The sequence below is a fragment of the Ranitomeya variabilis genome, chromosome 1 (assembly GCF_051348905.1).
Source record: "Ranitomeya variabilis isolate aRanVar5 chromosome 1, aRanVar5.hap1, whole genome shotgun sequence".
NCBI classification, from domain to species: domain Eukaryota; kingdom Metazoa; phylum Chordata; class Amphibia; order Anura; family Dendrobatidae; genus Ranitomeya; species Ranitomeya variabilis.
Genome location: NC_135232.1, coordinates 658,207,980 through 658,220,176, shown reverse-complemented (window position 1 = coordinate 658,220,176; position 12,197 = coordinate 658,207,980). Strand labels below are relative to the sequence as shown.

At 44.4% G+C, this 12,197-nt stretch overlaps 1 protein-coding gene across 1 annotated transcript in view; it reads left to right on the top strand.

The window, feature by feature from the left end:
- Positions 1 to 12,197, top strand: part of BAZ1A (bromodomain adjacent to zinc finger domain 1A) — a 152,307-nt gene that overhangs the window by 57,722 nt on the left and 82,388 nt on the right. Inside the window, exons 10-15 of the mRNA XM_077262762.1 lie at positions 4,507 to 4,602; positions 5,101 to 5,239; positions 5,341 to 5,487; positions 5,680 to 5,775; positions 6,525 to 6,749; positions 6,838 to 7,003. Coding sequence (XP_077118877.1) covers positions 4,507 to 4,602; positions 5,101 to 5,239; positions 5,341 to 5,487; positions 5,680 to 5,775; positions 6,525 to 6,749; positions 6,838 to 7,003 — 869 coding nt within the window. The remainder of the gene's footprint in view (positions 1 to 4,506; positions 4,603 to 5,100; positions 5,240 to 5,340; positions 5,488 to 5,679; positions 5,776 to 6,524; positions 6,750 to 6,837; positions 7,004 to 12,197) is intronic.

Below are 12,197 nucleotides of genomic sequence, written 5' to 3'. Positions count from 1 at the left end.
TAATACGCCCGAGGGCCATTTTGAATACCTTGTGATGCCTTTCGGGCTCTCAAATGCTCCATCTGTTTTTCAGTCCTTCATGCATGATATCTTCCGGAATTATCTTGATAAATTCATGATTGTATATTTGGATGATATTTTGATTTTTTCCGATGATTGGGAGTCTCATGTGAAACAGGTTAGGATGGTGTTTCAGATCCTTCGTGATAATGCTTTATTTGTGAAGGGGTCTAAGTGTCTCTTTGGGGTGCAGAAGGTTTCGATTTTGGGCTTTATTTTTTCTCCCTCATCTCTAGAGATGGATCTGGTTAAGGTTCAGGCCATTCATGATTGGATTCAGCCCACGTCCGTGAAGAGTCTTCAGAAATTTTTGGGCTTTGCTAATTTTTATCGCTGTTTCATTGCTAACTTCTCCAGTGTGGTTAAACCCCTGACCGGTTTGACGAAAAAGGGTGCTGATGTTACGAATTGGTCCTCTGCGGCTGTCTCTGCCTTTCAGGAGCCTAAACGCCGATTTACTTCGGCCCCTGTGTTGCGTCAGCCAGATGTTTCTCTTCAATTTCAGGTTGAGGTTGACGCTTCTGAGATTGGAACAGGGGCCATTTTGTCTCAGAGGAATTCTGCTGGTTCCTTGATGAGGCCATGTGCCTTCTTTTCCTGAAAATTTTCGCCTGCTGAACGTAATTGATGTCGGCAATCGGGAATTGTTGGCTATGAAGTGGGCGTTCGAGGAATGGCGACATTGGCTTGAGGGAGCTAAGCACCGTATTGTGGTCTTGACCGATCATAAAAATCTGATTTACCTCGAGTCTGCCAAGCGGCTGAATCCTAGACAGGCTCGATGGTCTTTGTTTTTCTCTCGTTTTGATTTCGTGGTCTCGTATCTTCCGGGTTCTAAGAATATTAAGGCTGATGCCCTCTCTAGGAGCTTTTTGCCTGATTCTCCGGAGGTCCTTGAACCGGTCGGCATTCTAAAGGAAGGGGTGATCCTTTCTGCCATCTCCCCTGATTTGCGCCGGGTTCTTCAGGAATTTCAGGCTGACAAACCTGACCGCTGTCCTGTGGGGAAACTGTTCGTTCCTGATAAATGGACTAGTAGAGTGATTTCGGAGGTTCACTGTTCTGTGTTGGCTGGCCATCCTGGTATTTTTGGTACCAGAGAGTTGGTTGGTAGGTCTTTTTGGTGGCCTTCTTTGTCACGGGATGTGCGTTCTTTTCTGCAGTCCTGTGGGACTTGTGCGCGGGCTAAGCCTTGTTGTTCCCGCGCTAATGGGTTGCTTTTGCCTTTGTCGGTCCCTGAGAGGCCTTGGACGCATATTTCTATGGATTTCATTTCAGACCTTCCGGTTTCCCAGAGGATGTCTGTTATCTGGGTGGTTTGTGACTGGTTTTCTAAGATGGTTCATTTGGTGCCTTTGCCTAAGTTGCCTTCCTCTTCTGATTTGGTTCCTCTGTTTTTTTTCAGCATGTGGTTCGTTTACGTGGTATTCCGGAGAATATTGTGTCCGACAGAGGCTCCCAGTTTGTTTCTAGGTTTTGGCGTGCCTTTTGTACTAGGCTGGGCATTGATTTGTCTTTTTCTTCCGCATTTCATCCTCAGACAAATGGCCAAGCCGAGCGAACTAATCAGACTTTGGAAACGTATCTGAGATGCTTCGTGTCTGCTGATCAGGATGATTGGGTGGCTTTCTTGCCGTTGGCCGAGTTTGCCCTTAATAATCGGGCTAGTTCGGCTACCTTGGTTTCGCCCTTCTTTGGTAATTTTGGTTTTCATCCTCGTTTTTCTACAGGGCAGGTTGAGCCTTCTGATTGTCCTGGTGTGGATTCTGTGGTTGACAGGTTGCAGCAAATTTGGGCTCATGTGGTGGACAATTTGGTGTCTCAGGAGGAGGCGCAACGTTTTGCTAATCGTCGTCGGTGTGTTGGTTCCCGGCTTCGGGTTGGGGACTTGGTTTGGTTGTCTTCCCGTCATGTTCCTATGAAGGTTTCTTCCCCTAAGTTCAAGCCTCGGTTTATTGGTCCTTATAGGATTTCTGAGATTATCAATCCGGTTTCTTTTCGTTTGGCCCTTCCAGCATCTTTTGCCATCCATAATGTTTTCCATAGATCTTTATTGCGGAAATATGTGACGCCCGTTCTTCCCTCTGTTGATCCTCCGGCTCCTGTGTTGGTGGATGGGGAGTTGGAGTATGTGGTTGAGAAGATTTTGGATTCTCGTTTTTCGAGACGGAAACTTCAGTACCTTGTCAAATGGAAGGGTTACGGCCAGGAGGATAATTCTTGGGTCTTTGCCTTTGATGTCCATGCTACTGATTTGGTTCGGGCCTTTCACCGGTCTCGTCCTGATCGGCCTGGGGGCTCTGGTGAGGGTTCGGTGACCCCTCTTCAAGGGGGGGGGGGTTACTGTTGTGAATTCTGCTCTTGGGCTCACTCCGGTGGTTGCTAGTGGTAGTGCAGTGGTCTCTGGATTGTAATCAGGGCAGGTGTTTCTGCTTATTGCAGTTCTATTAGGTATTTAGGTTTTTAGGATCCATCAATCCCTGTCAGTTGTCCATTGTATCTTGGAGGGATTGCATCTCTGTCTGGCTCCTCTTGCCCTGCTGTCTTTCAGCTAATATAAGTGTCCGTTTTTTGTTCTCTGTAGCACTCATGCAGTGTGCTTTTATGTGCAGTGCAATCTATTGTGTTTTTGTCCAGCTTTGACTTGTTTGGATTTTTCTGTCATGCTGGTTTCTCTGGAGATGCAGATATACATCCTATGTCTTTAGTTAGATGTAGCATATTGTATCTTCTGCTGTGGATTTTTCTAGTGTTTTAATACTGACCACTTAGAACTCTGTCCTATCCTTTCTATCTAGCTAGAAGGGCCTCTTTTGCTAAACTGTCTTTTCTGCCTGTGTACGTATTTCCTCTTAAACTCACAGTCATTATTTGTGGGGGGCTGCCTATCCTTGGGGAATCTGCTCTGAGGCAAGATAGGATTTCCCGTTTCCATCTTTAGGGGTATTTAGTCCTCCGGCTGTGTCGAGGTGTCTAGGCCATGTCAGGTACATCCCACGGCTACTTCTAGTTGCGGTGTCAGTGTTAGGATTGCGGTCAGTACAGGTACCACTAACTCCAGAGATAGTCCCATGCGACTACAGGGTCACCGGATCATAACAGCGCTCCTTCGCTTCCTAGCTCTGCCATGCGCACAAACAGTGGTTTACCCCCACATATAGAGTATCGGCGTACTCAGGACAAATTGTACAACAACTTTTGGGGTCCATTTTCTCCTGTTACCCTTGGTAAAATAAAACAAACAAATTAAAGCTGAAGTAAACTTTTTGTGAAAAAAAAATTAAATGTTCATTTTTTTAGACATTCCAAAAATTCCTGTGAAGCACCTGAAGGGTTAATAAACTTCTTGAATGTGGTTTTGAGCACCTTGAGGGGTGCAGTTTTTGGAATGGTGTCACACTTGGTTATTTTCTATCATATAGACCCCTCAAAATGACTTCAAATGAGATATGGTCCCTAAAAATAAAAATGGTGTTGTAAAAATGAGAAATTGCTGGTCAACTTTTAACCTTTATAACTCCCTAAGAAAAAAAATGTTGGTTCCAAAATTGTGCTGATGTAAAGTAGACATGTGGGAAATGTTACCTATTAAGTATTTTGTGTGACATATCTCTGTGATTTAATTGCATAAAAATTCAAAGTTGGAAAATTGCAAAATTTTCACCAAATTTCCGTTTTTTTTCACAAATAAACGCAGGTAATATCAAAGAAATGTTATCACTATCATGAAGTACAAAATGTCACGAGAAAACAGTGTCAGAATCACCGGGATCCGTTGAAGCGTTCCAGAGTTATAACCTCATAAAGGGACAGTGGTCAGAATTGTAAAAATTGGCCCGGTCATTAACGTGCAAACCACCCTTGGGGGTAAAGGGGTTAATGCATTGGGAAGCTCCGGAAAAAAATGCACAAAAAATGCAGAAAAAACGCGAGAAAAAACGCATGCGGATTTCCTGCAGAAATAGTCCGGTTTTGTTCAGGAAAATTCTGCAGAAAATCCTGACGTGTGCACATAGCCTTATTGTACTACTATAATTTTGATTTAATCTTCTAGAATTACACAAGTCAAAGTAATTAGTAACATTGATTAAATGTTTCCATGATGCCTGTATATACTTCATCTTCTGATTCCCAGTGAATCGGTGAGAACCATTATCTCCATTATTCCCCTCTCTAAAAAATCTGGGGAGTATTCATAAAGGGTATTGTCTGTTCCTTTTATTTAATTACCATGTTAACACTAGATATCTTGCAGAAATTGGTAGTTTTATGGGATTAGTGATATGCACTGTATCTAAGTGGCTGTGCTGTATACCACAGCTTTCAGAGGTCAGAAACTGACTAAGATTCCTTGACTTGGATGGTTTGAAATCAGTGGAAGTGGATTAGATATACTGTAGATATTTATTGCTCCACATGTATTAATTTATACTCTTCTTGTTTCAGGAGAGAGAGAAAATCCGTGCAGAGAAGCGTATGTATGCAGAACGCTTAAAACTGTTGAATCAAAGACGGGATGACATAGAGTGCGATGACTCGCAGGTAGGTTGTGGGGGGGTGTGATCTGTTACGTAATTTTTTAAAATTTTTTTTTCTTTTGCTTCCTGAACCGTGGCCCTAAAAACATCAAGGCTTTAAAAGCGCAAGTGCAAAAAGACAAGTAACAGTGACTCACAATTCTGATAGCTCTGAAGGGAAGGGCACACGTGTATACAGTATGACAGAACAGATAAATATTAATGCATTACGCGATACTTAAAATTTCTAATTTGCAGGAGGCCAAAGACTTTACGGAGCACCATATAAAGAATAACATTTCGGGTCTACAGTACCTTCCCACATGGCTCTCGATTAACTTGCACACATTCATTATCATTTAGGTGACCCCTCACTGTTCCTCGACCATATCCCAAACAATATATTCTTATTGCCATCCAGTAACTATGAAGTCACATAAGTTTCTGATCCATTTCAGAAGCTTGTCTTCCAACGCTGAAACTAGTTGCTTACTTATACCTTTCATCTTTCTTGTCTACATAGGAGCTTCCTTCTCCACTTCAAGTAAAAACAAGACTCCCTCCTGATTGTTTTGGGGATGCTGTCATGGTTTTAGAATTCCTTCATGCATTTGGTGATCTGTTTGACCTTAACGAAGAGTTTCCAGAAGGAATGACATTTGGTAGGTAGTTGTCACTTGGCAATTAGTCATTCTTTCTGGTTCTAGCTATAATTCCCCCCCCCCCATGACTGATTTTTTTTTTTTTGCCTTCCTATTGCCAGAAATTCTTGAGGAGGCCTTAGTGGGCAATAATCCGGAAGGTCCACTTTGCGAGCTTCTTTTCTTTTTCCTGAGTGCCATTTTCCAGGCATTAGCAGAAGAGGAGGAGGATGTGGCGAACGACCAAATAACAGACAAAGAAGCAAAAGGTAAACTTATAATACATTCTTATGAGTAAAAAAAAAAGCCTTTTGAGAGGGCAGCTAAGTATGATAGCGAGGATGACCTGGTATTTTGTGTTTCTATATAGTAGTTTCAATTGTAGCGGGTTTTATGTTTTCTATTTGACATTTGAATCCGTTTGATTTTATTATTTTATTATTACTATAATTATATTGCAGGCCTAACAGAAGCTCTCGGTGAGGATACTGACACCACAAAGTCTGCTCTGTTTGCAGTAGCATCTTTGGCAGCAGCTTGGCCCCAATTGAATCATGGTATGTTTGGCTGTACAGTAACTATTAGCTAAATATGCGTTTTACACTGTGTTATGCATCATTTACCGACCATTAATCTGTAAGTAGTTGGCGGTCATCTTAAAGCCTGTTTCACACAGGCCGACCGATCTTCAGATGTGCCCGACCACTCTTCAGATGTGCACTGTATGATCAGTAATCATTCAGTGCTCATAGGCTACATTTGCTGTCAGCAGCACAGGTTCTGGTTACACAGGATGATGTGCTGCTGAGAATGATGATCTTATGAGCCAGCCAAAAGATAATTTCACCCAATGAATGAGCGTTTTCTCCTACAATTCTCACGTAAATCTTAGCGTGAGTTGGTGCGATACTAGAAAATTAGATCCAGAATAAGTTGTTTTATTGAGCACACATCTATAATGTGTGTAATGCATGTGTCTAAATTCAGCCTTTTGCTTGTTATATAGTTAGCTGCTGTGGTGTAGAAAGTTTTGGGGTTTTTTTGTTTTTGTTTTTTTTATATATACTCTGCTGTGTAATGCAAGTGTTCTTGCATATATTATGCCTTTTGTCCATCTTTTGGAGGACACCCTTACCATCCCTTGCTTTTCAAAGGCCACTTCCAGTTCTGTTTTAGTTAATAGTCTTATAGATTTCACTGTATTTTGAAAGATGTTTCATTACAGATGGGAAATTATTTCGGAATTTATAAAAATGCAGAATAAATTGGATTTTCTTCTTCTTTTTTTTTTTTTTCCCCCTCTTAGGCTGCAGTCTAAAAGAGCTGGATTTAGATAGCTGCACTCTTTCTGAGATTCTCCGTCTCCATATTTTGGCTTCTGGAGCTGAATCAAACTCTGCCAATGCTAAATATCGGTACCAGAAACAGGGTGGTTTTCTAGCAACAGATGATGCCTGTCTTGAGCTTCGGATCAATCATCCTGCAATCTTAAAGAAGCTTTCCAGTACATCCGTGTATGACCTGTTACCTGGTGAGAAATCGTCGTTCTGATTCTTGTTTTACTCATTGATAAAGAAATTGAGGATATTTAGCCATATATTGGTACATCTATGTTTTAGATGAAAAGTTGAAAATTCTTCATGCCCTGTGTGGGAAGTTGCTTACATTAGTTTCCACCAGAGACTATATTGAGGATTGCATTGAAGAGCTGCGACAGATGAAGCAAGAATTCAGAGAACTAAAAGCCGAACAGAACCGGAGAGAACGGGAAGAAGCTGCTGCCAGGTTGGTTTAAAAAAAAAATAAAATAAAAAATGCATATGTCTAGCAAGAAGGATTTGTTAGTTTTTGGTTGCTTTTTTACCAGTGGGGTTGAGGATTTTCTTAAGATAGAATGATAATGCTGATTAAACCAAGTAACTGGAAGCGATTTATATGAGGTCTTGGAGATTTTGAATTTTGGGTAGAATGTAAAAGACTGAAGTAACAGGTGTGAATTGGACAGAAAGGTGACAATTTTTTGATGGCTGCTTCTGTGTGTGCATGAAACCAGAGGTTGTTGCATTTCTGATATGGGTAGGTCCTGTGGAATTTTTCTTTGTCACTGGCTGAGTCTTGGATCTCGTTGAGGTAATTGTGACGATCCACGGCCAAAATAATCACTCCTTGTAAGCTGGTTTTATAATTTTCCCCTTAGTGACCAAGCCAAATATTTCAAATCCGACATGTCATTTTATGCGGCAATAACCCTGGAATGTTTCAACACATCCCAGGGATTCTGAGTTTTTTTTTTTTTTCTGACACATATTTTATGATAATGGTAAATGTAAGTTTATGTGTTTTGCTTTGTTTATTAAATTAAATCACAGGTTTGACATTGTCCAAAAACTTAGCAAACCTCAAACTGTGATTATCCCTTTAATGCAGATAGTCATAGCACACAATATAGTTACTAAACATTTCCCTCATGTCTTCTCTATATTGGCACCATTTGTAAAATGTTTGGGGGTTTTTGTTAGAAGGTTTAAAATGTAGCAGTAATTTTTCAAAGAAATTTACAAAACTTATTTTCTTAGGGACCTATTCAGTTTTGAAGTGACTTTGGGGGTCCTATATATTGGGAGAACACCGTAAAGTGTTACCATTTTAAAAACTGCACCCCCCCCCCAACATAATCAAAACTGCTGGCAGGTTTAACCATTCAGTTGCTTTCCAGACATTAATGCAAAGTGGCATTAGAAGAAAGAAAAAACAAGATTTTTGGTACTCGCCGTAAAATCTTTCTCGGAGCCTTCATTGGGGACACAGGAAACCATGGGTGTATACTGCTGCCGCTAGGAGGTTGACACTATGCAAAAAAAAAAAGTTAGCTCCTCCCCAGCAGTATACACCCACCAAATGGCAGAAAGCTAATCAGTTAGTAAGAAAAGCAGTAGTTGAAGCAGAGAACAGAACGAATGTAACAGATAACAGAACCTGATACAACAATAAACCAAGGGCGGGTGCTATGTCCCACAATGAAGGCTCCGAGAAAAAGATTTTACGGTGAGTACCCAAAATCTTGGTTTCTCTCTCGCTTCATTGGGGGACACAGGAAACCATGAGACATCCCAAAGCAGTCCCAAGGGTGGGTTTAAGTATAATATCTTCAGGTCAGGGCTCAGGCCACTGCCGCTTGCAGGACCTTTCTATCAAGGTTCGCATCCGACGAAGCATGAGTGTGAACCCTGTAGAACTTGGTGAAAGTATGAATGGAAGCCCAAGTAGCAGCTTTGCAGAGCTGCGAGGCAGACGCCTGATGGTGAACTGCCCAGGAAGCCCCCACCGAACACTGGAGTATGATGTGATCCTCAATGGGTGTGCTCTACCTCTTAGGGTATGTTTCCACGGTCCGGAAGCTCTGCGCTTTGGACGCAGCGGATATCCCGTTCCGCACACTGTTGTACGCGCAGTGATTCCGGATGTGTTTATTGAGCACATGCGGAGTCACCGTATCGCATTCATAGATCGGGTTATTTATCTTGCGGAGATGGCGTGTCTTCGCAAGATAAATAGACATGCTGCGGTCGGTATCGGCACGCCTCATGTCCGGATACACAACCGCCAGAGGCGTCCCTGCACGCATAGTGGAGTCCGGATTTCATAAAATCCCCTACACTATGTTGTAACATCTGGACGCAGCAGATTGGACACTGCGGCTGTACGCAGTGTCCAATCCACAGCAAATCCTGATGTAATCCGCATAGTGGAAACATACCCTTAGACGGTAAGCCCCCAGAATGGTGGAACAGATCCATAGAGCAATGGTGGACCTGGACACGGGGAGACCCCTTTCGTGGACCTTCTGGGATGATGAAAAGAGAATCTGAGCGCTGGAAAGGCTCAGTCCTGGACAGATAAACACTTAGAGCTCTCACTAAATCCAGTTTGTGGAGTGACCGCTCTCGGGGGTGAGAAGGAGACGGACTAAGGGAAGGAAGTACAATGTCCCCATTTAGATGAAAACCGGAAACCACCTTGGGAAGAAAGGACAGAACCGTACTTAGGACCACCTTGTCCTGGTCCTGGTAAAAGACCAGGTAAGGAGAGTGACAAGAGTGCTGCTAGCTTTGAAACCCGTCTTACTGAAGTAATCGCGACCAGGAAAGCTATCTTCCAGGAGAGGAATGTGGAAGATACCTCATACAGTGGCTCAAACGGAGACTCCTGTAAGACATCGAGTACCAAATTAAGATCCCAGGGATCCACTGGGGGCTGGTAGGGGGGAACGGAGTGAGCAAATCCCTGGATGAATGTTTTTTGCTGTTGGCAATTCGCCATATTCCTTTGGAACAGAATGGACTGAGCTGAAACTTGTCCCTTAATAGAACTAAGGGATAGTCCAGACTCCAGACCCGACTGCAGAAAGGACAAAATGGATGGTAGGTTAAAATCCATTGGAGCAATCTGGTGGGTCTCACACCAGCAAAAAATGCCTTCCATGTCTGGTGTTAGATGCGAGAAGATGAAGACTTCCTAACTTTAATCATGATCTGGACGACATGATCTGAGAACCCTACCGACTTCAAAACTGCGGCTTCAACAGCCATGCCGTTAAATTGAGAGACTGAGAATTCTGGTGGAAGAGGGGGCCCCTGTGACAAAAGGTCTGGGAGATCCGGAAGTTTCTACGGCGTGTCTGCTAGGATGTTTACCATCTCTGTGCACCAGGGTCTTCGTGCCCAAACAGGGGCGATGAGGATGACTGGAATTCACTCCGCTTTTATCTGATTTATTACCCTGGGGATCAGCGGTAGAGGTGGAAATAGGTATGTAAGGGAGAACTGTGCCCAGGGCATCGCTAGTGCATCGGATCCGATTGCTAAGGGGTTGCGAGATCTGGACACAGTGAGGAATCTTCTAGTTGAGTCTGGACGCCATGAGCTCGATGTCCGGAGTACCCCATCTGAGACAGATCCTGTGAAAGACTGACGGATTCAGTGACCATTCGCCTGTGGCAAGACCCTCTTGGCTGATAGTCTGCCACCAGTTTTCGACTCCTGGTATCTGCACTGTGGAAATTGCTGGAACATTCTGCTCGGCCCAAGACAGGATCCACGCAACCTCTGACATCACTGCCCGACTTCGAGTTCCCCCTTGATGGTTGACATACGCTATCGCCGTGGCGTTGTCAGACTGGACTCGAATCGGACATCCGTGAAGAAGTTCCTGCCAGTGTAGCAGGGTGAGGAGTATCACTCGAAGTTCCAGGATGTTGATCAGGAGGGATGACTCCTGAGCTGACAGTCGACCCTGGACCGTCAAATCTTGGAGCACCGCTCCCCAGCCGAGAAGACTGGCGTCCATTGTGACTACTCAAACGAATAGGTAGGAAAGACCTCCCGAGATGGATCGGCTGAGAGCACTCCCACCATTTCAGGGACTGTTTTATCTGTGGGGGAATTGAGACACGCCGATCCAAGGAGCGTATCGACTTGTCCCATCTTGCTAGGAGGAAAAGTTGGAGAGGACATGTGTGGAATTGAGCAAAAGGAACTGCTTCCATTGAAGCAACCATCTTGCCCAGCACCCTCATGCAGAAGCTGAGAGCAGGGAGAATGCCCTCTGAGAGACTAAACCCCGCGCATCAGAGCAGAAGACTTTTTTTTTTTTTTTAATTCCCTTGGGTAGGAAAAATCTTTGCTTGGGTGGTGTCGAAAAGCATTCCCAGGAAGACAAGACGTTGGTCCAGAGACGACTTTGCAGTGTTGATGATCCAGCCCAGGTGGGAAAGTGTCTAGGGTGATCCATAGACTCTCCCGGCATGCCGAGGATGTTGCGGCCTTGTTAAGTATGTCGTCTAGATAGGGAATGACGAGGATGCCTCTGCTGCGTAGAATGGCCATCACAGTTGCCAAGATCTTTGTAAAAACTCTGGGAGCGGTGGCTAAGCCAAACGGTAGTGCCGTGAACTGGAAATGATGGACCTGAATGGTGAAGCAAAGGAATCTCTGGTGCGGAGGAAAAATAGGAATGTGCAGGTAGGAATCTTGAATGTCCACCCAGCAGAGGAATTCTCCTGACTCCATCCTGGAATGGCACAGGCGCACATATTTGTTTAGTAATTTGAGGTCCAGAATGGAACGAACTGAACCCTCCTTTTTGGGGACCGCAAACAGGTTTGTATAGAAATTTGAGAAGCGCTCTCGTGTGGGAACGGAGACGATAATGCCTGCCCTGAGGAGGGAGTCTACAACCTTGAAGCCCGGAATGAGTGAGGTATTCTTCGGTGGACGGGACTCGAAAAAACTAAACCGAGGGAGAGTAGAAAACTCTATCTTGTAGCTGTAGGAGACGACGTCTCAGACCCAGGCGTCGTCGACTACGGATAGCCATTCTTCCCAGAACTAAAGGAGATGACCTAACACCCTGAGAGATCTCCCAGGTGGCTGCGACCCGTCATGCTGAGGAAAATCTGTTGGAGCCTGACCTGGTTGGCCGGTGTTGAGTAGGTCTTGAACGTCAGATCGGGGTTGGTTTAAAGGAGGGCCTTTTCCTTTGACGCACTGGAGATTTGTCCCGTCAGGGGTTACTCTGTGGTGGAAACCGCCGAAAGGAGCGAAAGGGAACAGTACGACGAGGCATGCGTTTGGCTCTGTTGGGATAGAGATGTACTTTCTCCCGTGGCGTTGGAGATTCTTGTCCAGCTCTTCTCCAAAGAGCTGAGATCTGTGTGAAGGGAAGCCCTGTCAGCCAAAGCACCCTGCGGATAGTGATGATGTTGCCAGCTGCTATGGCTGAACAGGCGGCTGCATCGAGACACACGGGCAAGAGGTATTTTCCCGCGTGGCCTATCTAGTCTGCTAGGTCTGCCAAATTGTCTGCAGGGGCACCAGAGACTATACCCTGGCAGAGTTGCTTCGCCCAAGCAAAGACTGCTTTGGCTACCCAGGTAGCCGCGAAGGACGGGCAGGACTTGGCCAGGGATTCAATGTGTCTG